Source organism: Coptis chinensis, chromosome 1 (assembly GCF_015680905.1).
Source record: "Coptis chinensis isolate HL-2020 chromosome 1, ASM1568090v1, whole genome shotgun sequence".
Taxonomy (NCBI): domain Eukaryota; kingdom Viridiplantae; phylum Streptophyta; class Magnoliopsida; order Ranunculales; family Ranunculaceae; genus Coptis; species Coptis chinensis.
This window is the reverse complement of record NC_141456.1, coordinates 987103-1006597: the sequence shown is the minus strand read 5'-3', so window position 1 is coordinate 1006597 and position 19495 is coordinate 987103. Positions and strand designations below refer to the sequence as shown.

General features: G+C 37.5%; 1 protein-coding gene and 1 pseudogene across 2 annotated transcripts; one reads left to right on the top strand and one right to left on the bottom strand.

The window, feature by feature from the left end:
- Positions 1-13580: 13580 nt before the first annotated feature.
- Positions 13581-15762, bottom strand: LOC147521086 (F-box protein SKIP23-like). Of its 2 annotated transcripts, XM_086558593.1 has the most exons (3): positions 15639-15762; positions 15094-15433; positions 13581-14832 (listed from the first exon to the last, which is right to left on the bottom strand). In XM_086558593.1, the coding sequence occupies exons 2-3, from the start codon at positions 15401-15403 to the stop codon at positions 14177-14179; spliced, it is 966 nt and encodes a 321-aa protein (XP_086414719.1). In that variant the 5' UTR covers positions 15404-15433; positions 15639-15762; the 3' UTR covers positions 13581-14176. The 2 variants fall into 2 exon arrangements, with proteins under 2 accessions (XP_086414719.1, XP_086414709.1); XM_086558583.1 differs by having other exon boundaries at positions 13581-15433.
- A 1072-nt stretch (positions 15763-16834) lies between these two features.
- On the top strand, positions 16835-18940 carry LOC147521085 (protein FAR1-RELATED SEQUENCE 5 pseudogene; annotated as a pseudogene).
- Positions 18941-19495: the final 555 nt, after the last annotated feature.

The window sequence follows — 19495 nt, the reverse complement described above, 5'->3', positions numbered from 1 at the left end:
ATTCTAGGAGAATTCAATAATAATAATGAATGGAGCGTCTAGAGATTTCTAGGGTACACATGAAGCTTCTTGAGGTTTGTTGAGAGATGAGTATATTAGTCTTATTTATCTTCATTACAAAATAGCTCATTCTTTCTTCATTGATGCATACCATCATCAATTTGTTGTCGGCGTATTTATATGAGTACAATGAATCATCGATATGTTGTACACAGTGTGCTTTATATTTTTACTATAAAGTTCAGCTTGATAGATTGCACGCATAGTTCAACTATGTCTTCTTTCTGCATCTTTGTCTGATATTGGACTCTGGCCCTTCATTGATTTTTCATTTGTGTTTTTCTTAGAAAAATGCAATTCACATGGTAAGGATCTTTTAGTTACCGGGTTTCATTTAGTTTATCTATAATCTTTATTTCCTTTGATTCTATGCAATTGTTTTATTATGTGTTTCATGGTTCTAAAGTAGTTAGTGAATACTTTTTCGTTCCATACTGATTAACTTTCCCCCACCTAAAGAGAAAGCTAACTTTATGGTGTGTCACATTGGTGGAAATATAGGCCTACCTTCCTCACATCACTTGATTTGTGAAATAATATAACAAGCATCCGGTGTGTCCAGCTACAACCTACAAAGGATTTGCCCAAGTCCCCGATCAAAGCATATTGTGTTGGGGATTATATCAATACCAATCGATTCCCCCACTACACAGATAACTTGTATTTGAACACAATTCAACTCCGGACAAAATCTAAATATCAACTACAACCTATACTAACATGCCCAACTCGCTAAACAACTATCAACAACAAATAATAATGTAAAGCAGTAAAAGCAAACCACAACACAAAGATTTACCGTGGTTCGGCCAATGATGCCTACTTCCACAAGAGCCAGTTCTTAATAAAGTGGGAAGGAATATTACAATCTCTCCCTTACAGTCTCACCTTACTAGATCACTCTTATCTCTTTACTGTGGTTGTATCTCTCAAAGGTTCTCTCTTTGTTTTAGTCCGATTCCAATCTTCCGACTTGTTAGGTTTTTTGGTTTTCCAAGACCTTGATTTTGGTTTTTATCTCCAAAAACCAAATTCGCGAATCTTCAGAAGCAAAGGCCCACGAAATTAGACTGGCTGAAAGCGCCCTCTCTTTGCGCTGGCGCTTCAATGTCTTCGAGTTCGAAGGCTGGTCGCGCCCCATATATGCTGGGTTGCCCTAGTTCATCGGAACTGGCGAGCGCCGAAGTCTATCTATCCGGAAGCTGGCATTTCAGCGACCGAATTAAGCCGTTTCTTTCTCGCTTTCTGTTTTTCTCCTCATGTGAGGGATAACTCCACAATCTCCCCTCGAACAAGTGAGGGGTTTCCTCCATGCAATTTCCAAATCAGCGGGGAGGAGTGGTCGCCATTCCGCAATAGCAACAACAAACATCAAACTTACCTTCGGTAAGACTTTGGTCATCATATCCGACCCGTTCTTGTCGGTATGGATCTTCTCGATACACAAATGCTTGTCTTCGAAACTTCTTTCTAATCCAATGATAACGCGTGTATGTGCTTGGATCTAGAATGAAAGCTTCGGATTCTTGCTCAAGTGAATGGCGCCTCGACCGTCACATAGAACTACAAACCGTTTCGCTTTAGCCCTAGTTCGTCGAAAAACCTCTTCATCCATAGCAACTCTTTGCAACACTCAGTGGCTGCAATATACTCGGCTTCTGTAGTGGAGAGGGCAACACATTTTGCAACTTTGATTGCCAAGAAATTGCTCCCCCTGCAAAAGTAACCAGATAACCGGAGGTGGACTTCATCGAGTCAACATCACCGCCATGTTCCGTGATCGGTTAGCCTTCAAGTAAGGGCTTACTTCCACCAAAACACAAACACGATTTGGAAGTGCCTTTGAGATATCTCAATATCCACTTAACACCTTCCCAATGCTCTTTACCCGATTTGATGTAAATCTGCTTACAACCCCAACGGGCGAAAAGCAATATCCGGTCTAGTACACACCATGGCATACATCAAACCGCCCATCGGATGCATAAGGAATCTTTTCCATCCGACTCGCTCATGCTCACCCTTAGGACACATCTCTTTGGTCATGCGAACGGCCACCAAGCGGATAACCGACCGGGCTTGATCCATGTTGAATCTCTTCAACACCTTCTCAATGTAGTTTTCGAGAAAGCCACAACTTCCCACTCTTTTCGTCACGAGTGATCCGCGATCCCAAGTATCTGCTTTGCTTGACCCAAATCCTTCAACTCAAAGGACTTACTCAAGTCTTTCTTCAATTTTGATATTTTGTTGATGTTTGGGCCAACTATCAACATATCATCCACATACAGCAATAGCACAATGAAATCTCCATATGGAAATCTCTGAACAAACACACAATGATCGGAAGGCGGACTTCTTATATCCTTGCTTCGGGCCATAAAGGAGTCAAACTTTATGTACCACGCCTAGGTGCTTGCTTCAACCCATACAAGCTCTTTTATCAGCTTGCATACTAGGTGCTCCTTGCCTTTGACCTCAAACCCCTATGGGTTGGTCCATGTAGACATCTTCTTCAAGGTCTCCATGAAGAAAGGCTGTCTTAACATCTAGCTGCTCAACCTCTAGGTTCATACTTGCGGCCATACCCAATACCACCCGGATAGAAGTCATCTTCACTACAGGAGAGAAAATCTCATCAAAGTCAATTCCTTTCCTTTGACCGAATCCCTTCACAACAAGGCGAGCTTTGTGCCTTGGGTGAGGATTGTTCTCCTCATGCTTGACTTTGTATATCCACCTATTTTTGAGAACTTTTCTCCCTGTGGGTTTCTCAACTAACTCATAGGTGTGATTCTTATGTAAAGAATCCATCTCGTCATGCATGGCCTTCAACCATTTTTCTTTGTCTGTACCTTCAAGTGCCTCTTGATAGTACATAGGTTCTCCACCATCCGATAGTAAAGACGCGTATGTGTGGTGGATACCTGGGTTGAAGCTAGTCTCCCTCTCAATGGACCTCCTTGCCCCATCTGGCCGGTGCCTCGGAGGATGCATTTCTGCTTGCTCGGTGGTGGTTCATGCATCTCATCCGCATCTTCTATACCAATAGGTTCTATCCCATTATGAGCAATAGGATTCTCATCATGAGCTTCAAACTCATGGTTTCTCTGATTCTCAATGCCTTCTCGTGACGTTCCACGGTAGGAACTTCGGTTCTCAATCAACAAGATCATTGGTGAAAGCCGTAGCTTCTCACCCTCCTCAAAGTCTGCTATGGTTTGGTCTTCCAGAACACAACATCTCGACTTGGATTACCTTCTTGTTAATCGGATCATAGAGTTTGTAACCAAACTTTTCATCTCCATAACCAGGAAAAATGCACCGCTTGGCTTTGTCATCAAGCTTGGATCTCTCATCCTTCGGAATATGCACAAATGCCCCCGCACCCAAATACCCTCAAGTATCCATAATCAACATCTCGCTTGACCATACTCTCTCTCGGATAGTCACTATTCAGAGGCTTTTCATGGTGACAAAGTTGATCACATGTAATGCACAGACGCATTGCTTCTACCCAAGAGCTTCTAGGTAGCTTAGAGTGAGATAGCATGCATCTCATCCTCTCTACAATGGTACGGTTCATTCTCTCGCTATTCCATTTTCGCGCGGTGTCTTGGGAACGGTCCGCTCATGATTTAATCCCATGACTCGGCAATACTCTTCAAATGGCCCAATGTACTCACCCCCATTATCCGGCGAATACACTTCAACAACTTCGGGTCTCTCTTTCCACCATTGTGGAATTTCTCAAACACGCCAAGTACTTCATCCTTGGTCTTCGGACTATATGCCCATATCTTTCTTGGACGATCATCAATGAATGTCAAGAAGCACGGCTTCCCCGGTGGGACTTCACTCTCATAGGACCACATAAGTCTGTGTGCACTAGTTCAAGGGCGATGTCCTTTTCGTGAGACGGGAATCTTTGGAAAGACACCTGTGTTGCTTTCCTACCAAACAATGAGTACATGTATTTAAATGTGTACCTTTGATGTCCGGCAAGGCCTTTTGCTTAGCAAGAACTTCCATCCCTTTTATGCCCATGTGACCACGGTCTCTTGTGCCACGATTCGGATGAAGCTTCTTTCTTACGCGATTCGCCGCTTTACACAAACTAGCCCTGTGTTTTGTAAAGAGAGCGAAGTTTTCTTTCCTCCGCTGCTACAATGGAACCCTCGCTCGGTTCCATACCCCATTACCAAACGAGTTTACAAAGCCATCGTCATCTAATTTCCAAAACCGAAATTAGGCTTAACCGTATGTCAGGGACATGTCTTACATCCTTGAGTGTCAAGGTGTAGCCGACATTGGTTTCTACATGAACATCTCCAATGCCTATAATCTTCGAGACGCCACTGTTACCCATCCTCACTTCACCATATTCACCACAGCTGTAGGTAGTGAAGAATCCCCGCTTGGTGTGACGGATAGGATGCTCCCGTATCTATCACCCACTCAGATCCCGACATGAGGTACTAAGACAAAGACACACCACAATCTGACACAATTCCCACTAGGTCCTCGACTAGTGCGGTAGTATCTCTGCCTGTGTTTCCGTTCCTCTGCACCATGTCTTCATGTACACAGTTATTCTTCTCATCCCTCTTCAGTGTTCTGCACTCATATCTGAAGTGGCCTTTGGTGGCACAATAGTAACATTGCCTCTGCGCCTTAGGAGTTCTAGCTTCACCCCTAGATTTACTTCTATCATCACCTCTAGAACGAGATGGTTTTCTGTTTTGACCTCTCCCCCGTTTCTCTGTGAAAAGGACCTCTGAGTGAGAGGAGCTGCTTCTTGCACTCCTTCTAGTCTCTTCATTCAACAGAGACATGGTAGCCATCTCCATGGTAACAATTCCATCCTTGGCTGCTCCATGTAGAGAAACTGCTAATGTCTCCCAACTTTCGGGAAGAGAGCCTAATAGAAACAAAGCCTCAACTTCGTCTCCCAAATCGATCTTCATCAAATGCATCTGATTGATGATACTCTGTACTTCATTAAGATGCTCAGACATTGAAGAACCTTCTTTGTACTTCGTGTCTGCAAACTTCTTAACGACTAGCACTTTGTTTCCACCCGACTTCCTTTCATATAGGTCTTCGAGTTTCTTCCATAGACTGAAGGCTGTAGTCTCTTGGGACACATGGTGAAAGACACTGTCGTCAATCCACTATAGCTTTTCTGTCAAGCTTTTTCCACTCAGCCTCATCAGTCTTTTCTGGTTTTACTCCCTCATTCTCAATGGGAAGTGCCAAGTCCTTGCAGTATAGCAAGTCTTCCATCTTGACTTTCCAGATGGTGTAGTTCTTCCTATTCAGACTCATCATACGAGTGTTCACGGAATGGTCCATCTCTACAAGTTATTTAACCTCAAATCTTCTCTCAGGAATTTCGTCAAACACCTTCTGACCAAGATTCGGATAACACCCTAGGCTATTCTAACCAAGGCTCTGATACCACTTGTTGGGGATTATATCAATACCAATCGATTCCCCACTACACAGATAACTTGTATTTGAACACAATTCAACTCCGGACAAAATCTAAATATCAACTACAACCTATACTAACATGCCCAACTCGCTAAACAACTATTAACAACAGATAATAATGTAAAGCAGTAAAAGCAAACCACAACACAAAGATTTACCGTGGTTCGGCCAATGATGCCTACTTCCACAAGAGCCAGTTCTTAATAAAGTGGGAAGGAAGATTACAATCTCTCCTTACAGTCTCTCACCTTACTAGATCACTCTTATCTCTTTACAGGGTTGTATCTCTGTAAAGGTTCTCTCTCTTTGTTTTAGTCTGGATTCCAATCCTTCTGACTTGTTAGGTTTTTTTGGTTTTCCAAGACCTTGATTTTGGTTTTTATCTCCAAAAAACCAAATTCGCGGGTACTGTAGCAAAGGCCCACGAAATTAGACTGGAAAGGAAGGCCCTCTTTGAGCGCCGGGCGCCAATGTATCTTGAGTCTCGAGCGCTGGTCGCTTCTATATATGACGCTGGTCGCCCTAGTCTATTGGAACTGGCGCCGAAGTCAGCGCTCTATCTCAGCTGCTGGCTGGGCTCGACATTTCAACGCCGAATTCGCCCGTTTCTCTCCAGCTCTGTTTTCTCTCCTCATGTGAGGGATAACTCCAACATATTGATCATATCGATCAAGAGAAAGATACAAACATTCTTTCTCCTCTAGAATTTGAGCATATGTTGATTTGAAATTGTTTCGAACAAAGGTACATTGATCTTTTTTTACATGTTGTATACTTGCATGTAATCAAGTTTGTTTTTTTAACATACATATAATTGAACTTTTTGCATATAATCAAATTTATTGTTTACATATAGTTGCTTAATATATAGACAATAGAGATTTGCATTGTACGTCTCCTAAATGAAATCTGGACGTGGTTTTTTAGGTTCAATATATAAGCTGGAAATTTAAGTAAGAACGAGAGTTAGCTAGCAATTGGAGTTTGGATACAATGACAACTCCGGTATGAAGAACTCCTGTTGGTTGTGCATTGAGAATATAGTTTGGATTTGCATTTAATCGCTTACAACAACACTATGGGCAAACCATTTTGTTTAAGATCTCCAAAAGCAATGAGAGGTCAAGCTGCGTGTAGGCTCTAATTGCTTATTTAATTTTTATGTTTTTGGTTTTGTTTTGTTTTGGTTATCGTTTTATCGAAACTTATAAACCAAGTTGCAAGCAGTGCAAACAAATGAGTCTTCTAAAATTTTATAGGAACCATGAAGTAATGATGATGTTGGTAACATTGGACTCTGTAGGATCTGTAGTCGAAGAGGAACCATTCAACTGTGGTGAAAAGCCCAATCGAATGAGGTGAGCTTCGAGGGCTTGGTTTATAATTTTTTTTATTTGGGCTCATTGTTTTTGGAGTCATATGTTGTGGCAACTCCTGAACCCAAGTTAGAAGGACCAAAAGTATCCCACTATTTTAGTCAATGGGATAGTGATTTTATTAGTCGTACTTTTAGTCAAGGATGCTTTGCAAGGATTTTAAACTTTCCAACGCAACCACCAATGAGTTACTCTTGCATTGCCAATTTTTTCTCACTATTCTCACTTACTTCTTAGTTTACTAATATTTTTTTTTCCTGTGCAGTAGGTGCTAAAACCCAATTCTCTATTTTAATTCTTAAATTGGTTTTCAGCAAAACAAAATAATAGATTGTCGCCTTTCCATCATAGTACTGACTACTGAGTATCGACATTGATCTCCCAAGCTTGAAATCAGTTGCGTTTCACCTTCAATCAACTACTGTTCAGGTACATAATGTTTAACAACTGTATTTTGGTTTTTAATTATCAATATTAGATCATCAGTTGGTTTTTATATTTGTTTATATTTTTAGTTACCAAGTATCGACATTGATCTCTATTCAGACTATGCATGTCTGTGATCAATGGCTACCTAAGCAATCTTTGCTTTGGTGTTGCTCTAACTCAATGGTTTTATCCATAAAAAAAACCCTAAAAAAATATAATTGTTCAAGATGAATAATCCAACACGTTTTAAGCCCTTCCTCTTGCCCTCCCCCCCCTAAATTTTCGGCCATACCTTGGTTATCGGCTTGATTCTCTGCTAATCTTAAGAGATAAGTTTCATGCAATGGGGTTGCGCCACTAATGTTTTTCATAGAAAAAGTCTTTGAATTCTTAATTGTCGCCTTCTTAGTCTTTAATATGTACCCGTTTTATATATCACTCTTTCACACAAACCAAATGTTTTGGAACTATGACATTCTTCTAAAAGGATGACCCGTTTGATGAACTTAAATTTGTCCAGTATAAGCTTGATCCTACTCCAAGGCCATCCCAAGAAGTCTGTGTCAAGTCATTGTTTGCTATTGACTTATAATCAATAGTTGAGTTCTTCAATTGCTATCCATTACCGATTTCTTCAATTAAAACAATGCCATAACGTGCAATAGCCCTTTCTTCATTCACAATTCCCAATCTATTTTATATATTTGTTAATTGGGTGCTTCAAAAAATGCACTATGTGAATTCAGTCACTTAGATTGATAATTCGGTTAAGACATATCGATATACACCTTAATGACAATCGAGAGGGTTGTATAGCGGGTTTTCCTATAATTTGAGTAAACAAGATATTAATCTATCATTCATTCACTCACTGGTATTATTAAGATATGTAGTTCAAAAGGTTATTATTTCAATAGTATCATGTAAGAGGCACCAATTGGATGTAGAGCTTCATTGGGCTAGCATAGTGTGCGACAAAATTACGGTGTATTTCCAATAATTAATAAAAAGGCTTTGGTAGGGGGCATGTTGAGAGGTGGGTTGGTAGCACTTCACTAACATAAGAATATGGAGTGGAATGTCCATGCTAGGAACACCATTACATCTCAAATTTTCTATGGTACATTAGACATGCACATCCATCATATTACTTCAAGAGTAGATGCTTCATTTCACTGAAAATTCAGACAATAATATTATCTTGATTTTCAGTGGATATGAGATATTAAGACACCTGAATAAAATGAATTTTTAAATAAACAAGAAGTTTGAATTTTTTTAAAATGTTAGATTTCATACATCCTATAGTGCTGCTTTTTCTATCACCATTTTTTTGTCAACAAAGGTAACTTCTTCTTTATGTTTGTCAACAAAGGAAATTCTAATTTTTAATTTCTCATTAAATTTTGATTTTGTCAGCAAGAATACCCAAGTGGACTGGCAACACAAGTAATGAAGTCGATGCTCAATGATGTCAACCGTCTTCACTGCAAGCACCGGTGCTTAGTTGGATATGGTGGTGGCTCTGTTGGGTTAGTTTTTCTTTTTCATTAATTAGTATCACTGTATAAACTTTTATTGATGTCTAAAAAGCATTGTATTCTTTACAAGTGATTCAAAGAATTCATCAAGAATGGTCTAGATGCTTCTTCAACTTCCGTCATTGTTATCATCAAAGACGGTAGTCTTAAACTCCTTCAAGTATATCATTTCATTTGTTTTTGAATATTTTACATTATTTGGAGTTGTTTTTGAATGAGGATTTATTTTCTTTTTTGTTTCAAGCTGCATAAAAAAAAAATTAATTTCGATAATATTTATTGGATTGGTCAATGTATTCTACTATGAAACAACAATTCTATTATTGATTTGCCTTATTTCTATTCGTGAATATACACCACTTAATATATTGATTTTTTGAACATTTATAAAACATCAAGCTAAGCCAAAATTTATTGTCATCAAGTGAAGGCTACACTCCTTCCAATTTTGGATCATCTTTATCGATTAATCTTATTAGGACCTTTTAAAGCAAAAAACAGGTTACTTATTCTTTGCTTTTATATTTCCTCTTCTCCCACTTTAGACCTGCAAGGTGATACTTGGCACCAAGGTAAAATTCAAAATTGAAAAATTTCAGTCCATTCTTTATTACTGTTAATGGCTATAGTGATTCCATAACAAATGAATAAATGTAATGATTTTTTCGAATGTTAAATCTCAATTGAGTTGTCTTGCTTATGAATGCTTTTGTTCTTCATTACTTGGTGTGGGTCAATGATATGCCTTAAAGAAAATTTCAAATGGAGTTTGGTTGAATGGTGCAGCTTGAGTGTAAACTTGCAACTTGGGCAATCTTGTAAACTATTAGTTAGGACTGCCACCAAAAAAAATGGGTAATTTGAATAATACAACATTTCACCACCAAAAAAATTATTAACCTCATTGAATTTCAATCTCCTTTACATGTAATTCTTTTCTAAGTTTATGACCCATTATTTGTGCTTAAATATAAAATGGGTGGTATTACTATATGCAGGTTGTTAAGGAAGTTCAATGTTTAGGAAATAGATTCACAGTTAAGATGGAGAATCAGTGTTTCTATCAGTTAGCATTGGTGTTCTCCAAAGCAGCCTCATTGAACTTCAATCTCCTATACCTGTAAGTTATCTTTGAACTCTGTAAGACTTCAATCTCCTTTACTTCGAACTCTAAGGTGCGAGATTAATTTAAATAGCTCGCCTTTTTTTATGAGTGGATTTATTTGATTGGTCATAGTGTAATTTGGTTAGTTGTACATCTTACTAATTCTAATTGGCTATTTTCAAATTTGAATGGAAAAGAGTTGCTTGAGGTGCAAGAGCATGCCTAATATCAAGATGCTCTATGATTTAATCAAGAATTTTAAAATCTTGAATCAATTACCCAATGATGGTTATGACTGAACTTAGGGAGCTGGTTCAGAACCCGGTCATCTATATGAATCTTTTGAATGATACCCATCTATTTGGGTGTTTATAGATAGATATATTTCTCCTGAGCAAGTACCAATTCAATATGGTGGTTTGAATAAGGATGGTGATGTAATTCATCGCTTTATGCAAGATCGAGGTTATTATCAATCGAGACATTCAAGTTCTTTGCTGTACTAAGTCCTAATGTTGCAGTGATCTCATTTTTTTAACCAGTTATTTAACTGCTCTGGCATTCATCGAGATGGTTAAGTAGTTGGGTTAATCAATGAGAAGTATATTGTTTTAAATTTTTAGGTGACAGGTTTTATATTTATGAAATGTCGAAAATACAGAGAAGACTCTGTCAAAAATTTTAAGAAAAGTCACATACTTTAGGTATATAATTGTTTCAGTTTTGGGGCGTTGGACTCGACAAAACATAATTTATTTACCTTGCATTGAGTGGTTGTTAGGAAAGTTCAATTCTGATTTCAGGGTATAATTGCTTCTCTATTTTTTTCAGTAATATGTTATTTGCTTTCAAACCAAGTCGATGACAAATGATGATTTTACTACCTCCTTTAACAGTTTAACCCATTGTTTTGTTGGTGTTAATTAACAAATTTCTCTAATATTTTGTATTGGTGTAGATGGATATTGAATATCTGGAATGTTCACATTGGCTAATGAAGTTCATTGCATCGTGCACTCCTCTTCTTGGGATTACTTGATCTGATGAAATTTATCGGTATGTTTTCACCAAATCTATTCTCTTTTTTTTTGTTCTCAGAAAGATCAACAGTTTCAAGATAAGGTAAGTTCCAAAATACTGAAGAGAGTGAACCAATGTAGCCAGCTCGGTCTAGAATGATTTATGTGACTCCGCTTTTCTCAGACACAACAATGTCACATCTGAATCCACAAGTGAATTGTTCACTATAGATGTGGTCACATGGATCCAGTTTGAAGTCCCATGAGCTCACACAAGATCCAAGAGTCACTGAAGAAGGATCAAATCTCTTTTTCAACTGTTTTAAGACTTCTATATCTCCCCCAATGAGTTCTTGAATCTCCCTTTATGAACAGCATTGAAACTGTAATCACTAACACTAGAACGATAGATAGAGAGAAGTATGATGTACCTATTTCTTCTCTCCCAATCTTCTTTTTGTTCTTAAGAAATTTTCTCCTTTTGGGTCTGTTAGATCTCTATAGATAAGAGAGAGAGAAGTCAAGAAATGCAGAGATAAGGAAGTACTGTATGCATCATACACCCATGAGTTTGTATGATAAATGTTGTATGTATGACAAATGCTGATGATCAGAAAAAGAATAAAACCAAACTAAAAGGCTGATATGCAATAGTGGTGGGCTTTAAAGCTTTCTCTGCTTTTCCTATCTTTGTTTCGGAGATATTTTGAAAACTTTTCAGTGGAAATTGTCAGGAGACCCTCTCCTAGTGCCAAGTGCTGTTTATGTTTGAATTTCTAATATTTGTTCACTAGGATACCCATGCACATAGACTCAAGAAATGAATACAGCTTATCTAAATCTTTTTATTGTGTATTTTGGCAACTTCAGTGAGGTTTTATCGTGTTTCTTTGTAGGTCTTTATAACGGATTAAGGGCAATGTATCTCACAAGTCACGAAAAAAACTTTACTAAAATTTGACAACAAGACCATCAAACAAACCATTCTTCAAATGTAAAGATATCTCTAATACTTAAAAACAATCAATATATCAAAAACACTAAGAATATGATATGATTTAAATGTAGGTTCCATAAAAATGTTTTAATTGTTTCTCAAAGTATTACAATTCAACAAATCTGATAATTAAACGTTTAAGGGAAGGAACCAGAAGCACACTGACTCAATTCCAATAAGAATGAATATAGCAAATTACAAAACTATAAATAACGATAGCGAGTTCAAGGGATTTTGCGAAAAAGAGAAGTACTTTTGAGAGCACCTGAAGTTACTTTTTTTGCTAAAGTAAACTGAAAATAGATACTCAAGAGACTAGAGAGAGATTAACCATTTGCTTTCTTAAAAAAATCAGAGTGAGAATACACGTGTGGAAATTAGAGATACAAATGGTGAATGTGACTCCACGTGTTAAGTATACTAATGGGCTTAAAAATTAAGCCTTAACAATTAAGCCAACCTTCATCATGAAACCCATAAAAAATTGGACTTCTTAATAATAATACGCTCTAAGGCCCATTAATACAAAAATAGAGCCTTTTAGCCTCATCAATTATTGGCGTTGCTACTGAGTTTCAATATATTTTGAAAGATTTTTGATACATACTAATTCATAAACTTTTATTATCAAACATTACCAATAATTAAAAAAATTATATCAATAGTCAATACCCATTTTATATAAATTAATGGCAAACAATTGAATTAATGGTTAACTAAGGCTCATGTATTATTGAACTTTAAGGATTTTGGAGATATACTTAAAGGAAATGTGTTGAAGGAAGGCACTATCTACACATTAGAGAAATTCGACGTGTGGTTTGCGAAAAGTTATAGGCCAATTGAGAATGATCACAAGATCTTTTTCAAAACTGGCACATTAGTCACGCCAATGAATGAAGAAGGTATTGACATTGCAAGGCACAAATTCGTTTTCTCTCAGTTCGACACTATTTCAAGTCAAGTTGAAAACAAAACTCACCTAATAGGTAATATTTTATTTCAATAACCACTTTCCTTTGTTAACTTGGCTATTTGTTGATTAGGTTACTCCTGACATTTATGTGAAAACAATTGTAGACGTTATTGGCCTACTGAAGAGCGTCGGTAATATTACACCCAAATTTGGAACAATTTTTCAGGAGATTGTTATCATGGATACTTAAGTTATAATATTTTAGCACTTATATACTTTAAGCTTCGACTTTCTGTATATATGTCTTCTTATCGATTGCTTTATTTTAGATTTACTTTGTTTTTTTCCAAGCCATTATTATATATTTAAGTGTTTCTGGGTAGTGTGTTAGTACAGAAATCGACTTATTTCATTCCTTCAAGCATATGGTTTGCAGATAGAAAGATCATTGTATGCAATGAATATGATTCGATTATCGCTTAAACATATGGTATATTTTGAGTGTTCTATTCCTTGATTGTTGCATTATATTTTGATAGTAAATTGTTATTTAGGACAATAATAACCTAGGTGAGGATGATAAGAATTGTTATTTAGGACAATAATACTTAAAAAAAATTAGAAAAACATAAACCCATCAAATAAAATATATATAAATTATAAGCAATGAATCATTAGCTATCAATATACATATATTATTTATTCAAGTTGACTTTAGATTTTTGAGTCATTAGCTATCTATGTAGCAAGTCCGGCCATAGGCCGGGCCAAATGACTAGTTACAAAAAGAAACTTGAACACGTTGCCACTTGAGTCGTCTCATCACCTCCACCTAAGCAACCCCATCATGGTCCACCTAAACAGCCAGTCACTGTTCACAAAAACTATCACCACCAACAACACCAGTAAGTTTCAAACTCGCAACCAGTTGAGCTACAAGGTCAAGTGCGTGTTGTCATTTAACATACACCATGACTTGCATGGTCGTACGAACTAACCGTTGGTAAACTTTTTTTTTTGTTAACGTGGTGTTCACCGCTCTTCGAGTGTACCTAGTCACCATGGAGTCCAGCCCGCCCACCAGGCATTTCTCAAGGTAAGCCAAGGAGTAGGCTATCACTCCAGCCTCTTTATAAGTCACTTTCAGTAGAATTGCAAGTCTGGAGACTTGAACTTACGATTCCTTCGGTTTTCGTCAAGCTTCAGGCCAACTGCGCTATTATCCTGATTATGTTACTTAATTACCAAGTACTACATTTGGTGAAATCCAAACAGGAGGATAATTATCAAAATGAGAAATATCATGTGGAGACAATGAGTCTATGCGTCCATCGTCTAAATAGAAAACACCATTATCCGAGCATATATGACAGGGATGTATGGGTCCAAACCGAAAGAACATATGAGCATCATCACTGAAATAGATGCAGTTACCTTTAAATCCATGGATGCCTTTAGCAGAGATAGACATGGAAGAGTTTCCTCCCAAGAACAACATTTGATCACCCAAGCTATCCACTTGAAGCCAATGGAGAGCATCACCAGATTTGTCAAGTTTAAATACTAAAAAACTTTTGGTGACATACTTAATGCCATCGGAGCTATAGATGGTATCACGATTTCTATAGACCATCAAAAGCTCACCACATGATTCCACTAAATAATGCTTAGGTCGCATACACCTAGTGGATATGAGGTTATCCATGTCCATCATGTTCTCCATTTGATGGCCAACTGGTGGTTTTTGATCCTCCAAATTAAAGCATACTAGTGATTTCCTTTTGCTTAAAGCATACAACATCCCCTTATAGAACATAATGTCATTGTATGACCATGAAAAAAAATCTAAAGGTTCCTCCTCCTCTTCTTCTTCCTCTTCTTCGTCCTCTCCCTCTGACATTGACATTAAATAAGGGCAATTTTCAGTACCATAAACTAACCATTCTTTGTCGTTCGGTCTACAGATTTCAACAAGACCATTATCACTACACAAGGACGCAACTATAAATTGGGAAGAAGTGGTAGGTGACAAAATTGATCTTGAAAAATAGAATGGCAACTTCTGGTAAGGTTTTGTATTGTAGGTGCGTGGTGGCACAAATTGTGGTGGAAGGCTAATTTCACGTCCTGAAAAAGGATCAAAAAGAAAGTTACCATTATGATTTGCCATTATCAAGTGGCCTTGTGATGAAGCGCAACAAAAACTCCCACTTGCTGATGCCGTCAGCTTAAGATTATAGACTTCTCCTTCTGAGAGACTTAAGAACGCCCCAGTTTGCATGACCTCATCTCGAGAGATCATCAACCACGGAAGTCGATGAAGGGAATGCCGGTTCTGTGCTGCCATGCGTCTCCAAGAATGACAAACTGCAGCGAAACGGATATAATCTCTTAGGCCTAGTCGGGGTAATATCATCATCTCCCAAACATGTTTTGGGAGTTCGAGACACGAACCATCCTCCATCTCTCGGATGAAATACAGATACGTCAAATCCTGCCAACCAATTAAAGATGAGTGAAATATGAAACTTACGTTACGTATATATATATATAGAGAGAGAAAGATAGCCTTGCCCACTCGCTGATATAAACCATTTCCGATTCTATTTTGGATTCAAATTTCTAAGATTAATATTCTACTCGGATTCGGAATGAATTATGGCCGGTGACTGTAAGACAGAGAAACAAAAGAAGAATACCTGTATATATATTTGGAATCAAATTCCTAAATCTCCATTCCGACGGCGATTATTGTTTTGCTCTAGGCAGGGCCAGTGCCTCCTGACTTCTTTCTATTTTCAACAACCTTTTCACCAACAGAACTCTGCGGCCTCACACGTGCTTTAACAGTTTTACTAAATCCAGCTTGACTTTTTAACTACCACTTTTCTCTGACAGAGTGACGTGTCGTGTCATAGTATCTACGGGTGTACATAAAACTGGCCGAACCGAACAGGTTAAATATATGTGAAAACCGATATATCAGTTTGGTCATCGGTTTAGTTTCAAACCCGACCCATTATATATAATATATATTAAAAATTTGAAATATACATATTGATTTAATTTAAAAATATATAAAACCGGTTGGTTCGGGTCAATTAATATTAATTAAACCGTAACCCAATTTATTCGGTTTGAATATCAGTTCAACTAGAACTTAATTCGATTTAGTTCGGTTAGTATAACACAATTGGTTCGGTTTAATTTCAAAAAAATATAAACCCATAAAAGCGTCGATTTAGTCCCTAATCCAATCAGAATTAACCTGTGCACACCCCTAACAGTATCATTTTCCTACTTGCTTGGGAGGCTCAAATAAAGCCTTCAAAAAAAATTAAACTCGGATTTAAAGAGTCGGCCCCATACGCAGCCGACCACCCACCCCAACACCCACTTAGCACCTCCATACCCGGGGCCATGGGTAATATAATTTTGAGTCCGGATTCAGTGAGGGTAACCGCACAAGTCAACTTGTGTGGGCGCAACTAATCCCATTAGATTAATTTTGAGATTAAGATTAGATAACGAGACTCTTAATAGTTTAACACCGTTTTCTATTACGTTAGCTGTCAAAATCTTTTATTTTGGTAACAAGATCTAAACCAATCGACACAAATCCAAAATCCAAAAGAGAGCCCACGAAAAACTCATCTAGCTTCTTCCCTCCTATTTTCTTACCTCTATTCTCCAATTTTTCTTTCATATGGACGAAGAAATCCTAACCGAACCATTTGTTGATTGTCTTTTTAAGGAAGAAAAACCCACGAATTATATAGAAATTGATGAGATGAACATTTTAGATGAAGGAATGAAAGAAGAAGATGTAGATGTAGTAGACATCACAAGTAGGTATGCCGAAGACGATGAGATGGTGAATGAGTATCATCCTTACATTACTATGGAGTTCGAATCTAAAGAAGAAGCATATGATTTTTACAATCAATATGCGAAAAATGAGGGATTTAGCATCCGGAGATCATCAACATGTAAATCTAGGTCTCGTTCGAATGAGTTAATTGGACGAACTTTTTGCTGCTCTCTTGAAGGATTACGTAATACTCAAAGAGATTTGGGAGAAAGAACGAAGGTTCGCGCAGATGCAAGAACAGGATGCAAAGCGATGATGTCAATAAGGAAAAGACATAAGAAATGGGTTGTCACACAAGTAGTTAAGGAGCATAATCATAATCTAGTGACTCCAAGCAAAAAACACAATCTTCGATGTCATAAGAAAATGACTGGTGGGCAGCAACAAGTAGTTCAGAATATGAGTGCCACTGGTGTCAAAGCAAAACTCTTGATGAAGTTCATGTCTCAGGAAGCTGGTGGGAGTCGTAATGTCGGTTTCAATAGGAGAGATGCGTTGAATTTTTTTAAGCTCAAAACGTCAAAAAGAGCTTTAAAATGGAGATGCCGCTACTCTACTTGACTACTTTGAGCGTCAACAATCAGAGAATCCCTCCTTTTTCTATACAATGCAGGCTGATTCAGAGGGTCGTATGACTAACTTTTTCTGGGTTGATGCTAGATCTAGGATTGACTACCACCATTTTGGTGACGTGGTTTGCTTTGATCCTACGTATGGGACAAATAAATAAAGTATGCCATTTGTCCCCATTGTCGGTATCAATCATCATTTTCAGACTGTATTATTTGGTGGCGCACTTCTTTATTTAGAAACAGAAGAGTCTTTTATCTGGGTAATGAAAACATGGATGAGGGCAATGGGTGGTAAGCAACCAAAAGTAATTATCACGGATCAAGAGTAAGCTATTGGAGGAGCTATAGAATATGTTTTGCCGGGTACTCGCCATAGGTACTGCTTGTGGCACATAACACGAAATGCTCCTAAGCATTTGCCTCATTCGGTTACGGGAAATATTACTTTTACTCGTGATTTTAATAATTGTTTGTATGGAAATGAGATTGTGGAAGAGTTTGAATCTAATTGGAAGTTACTGCTTGAGAGTTACGAATTGAGGGAGAACAAATGGCTAGATAATTTGTATGGAAAACGAGAAAAGTGGGCATCAGTTTATGCGCGTTATATTTTTTGTGGATCTAAGTACACAACGCAGAGAAGTGAAAGCATAAATGCATATTTCAAAGACTATGTTGAAGGAACAATGTCTTTATACAAGTTTGTGAAACAATATGAACAAGCTGTAGTAGACAGACGAGAGAAAGAAAATGATGAAGACTACACAACAAACTATACGAAACCAATTTTAAAGTTTTCAATTGGTATTGAAAAGGACGCAGTTGAGTTTTACACAAGGTCAGTCTTTAAAATGTTTCAAGATCAGTTTGTTCAAAGTATTTCCTACCGTCACAAAAAAATTGAAGGGAATGGCTCAAAGGTTGTTTACAATGTATGGAGAGAAGACTATGAACGGTCAGTGTTCGTATAGTCACATTTGATTCTTCTAACATAACTGTAAAGTGTAGCTGTCAGTTGTTTGAGTTTGCAGCCTATTTGTGTAGGCACGTGTTGAAGATTTTCTTAGTTGAAGATGTTCGTAAGCTTCTAACACATTACATTATTAAAAGGTGGACAAGAGACGCTAAGTTGGGGTCTGTAATTGATGCTCATGGTGAAGAGATGCAAGCTGATTGTCATGAAACCGTCACTGTTAGGTATAGCAAACTTTGTCAAGAGGCAATTAATATTGTAGCAAAAGGTTCAACATCAAAAGAAATGTATTTGGTAGCAATTCAGATTTTGCAGAACGCAAGAAAAGAAGTGGAAGCTGCATATAAACAAATGTCAATTGGATCAAATAAGGATTCTGTCGAAGAAGTAAAAGCTACTAAAATCCAAGAATATACAGAGATTCGTTCGCACAACCAGAAGCCTTTACTCAATCCACTTGTTGCTAAGCATAAAGGGAGAAAAAAGCTAATCACGTCATGTATGGACAAGCCTCCCAAGAAGAAGAGAAGTCCTAACTCAAAGACATCAAAAAGGCTAAGTTATAACTTGAAGATATCAAAATGATCTAAGGTGTTTTCTAGGTATTTGCTAGTCACTACTTTTTCACGTTGATGGAACCATTAAATATTTTATACTGGCTAATATATATAAAAAACCTTGGTTGCAACAAGTAGCAGTACAAGGGCTCTACCTCATAATGGACCAATAGAGCACGAGATTGGTGGTAAGTAACTATATTTTTTACTGAATAAATACTTGCAGTCCTATTACTTGGTTCATGTTGTAAGATAATACATATTATGAAATTTTTGAGTGTGTAGTTTGTGTAGGACAAGGTCTGCAAGACTCTCCTATAAGAATTGATGATCAACTGGAGACTTTAGAGCAACCAATTAAATGTCAGAAACTTGATGAACAAGGGAGGCGGTATTGATCTATCATATCTTTAATTGGTTACACTATTGGTTCTTTCTAATCAATATTATTTGTTTGTTATGGCAGTCATCAATATCGTCCATCCAACTTAACAAATTTTGAGTTTAGTTCTTTGAGTGAGGTAATATTATTAGACTGACATTATATGATGTTAACAATAGTTGTGATGCGTTTAACTTTGCT

What these genes read in the sequence shown, in the direction of transcription:
- LOC147521086 (XM_086558583.1), bottom strand. Translation starts at nt 15,403, where the DNA reads ATGGAGGATGGTTCGTGTCTCGAACTCCCAAAACATGTTTGGGAGATG.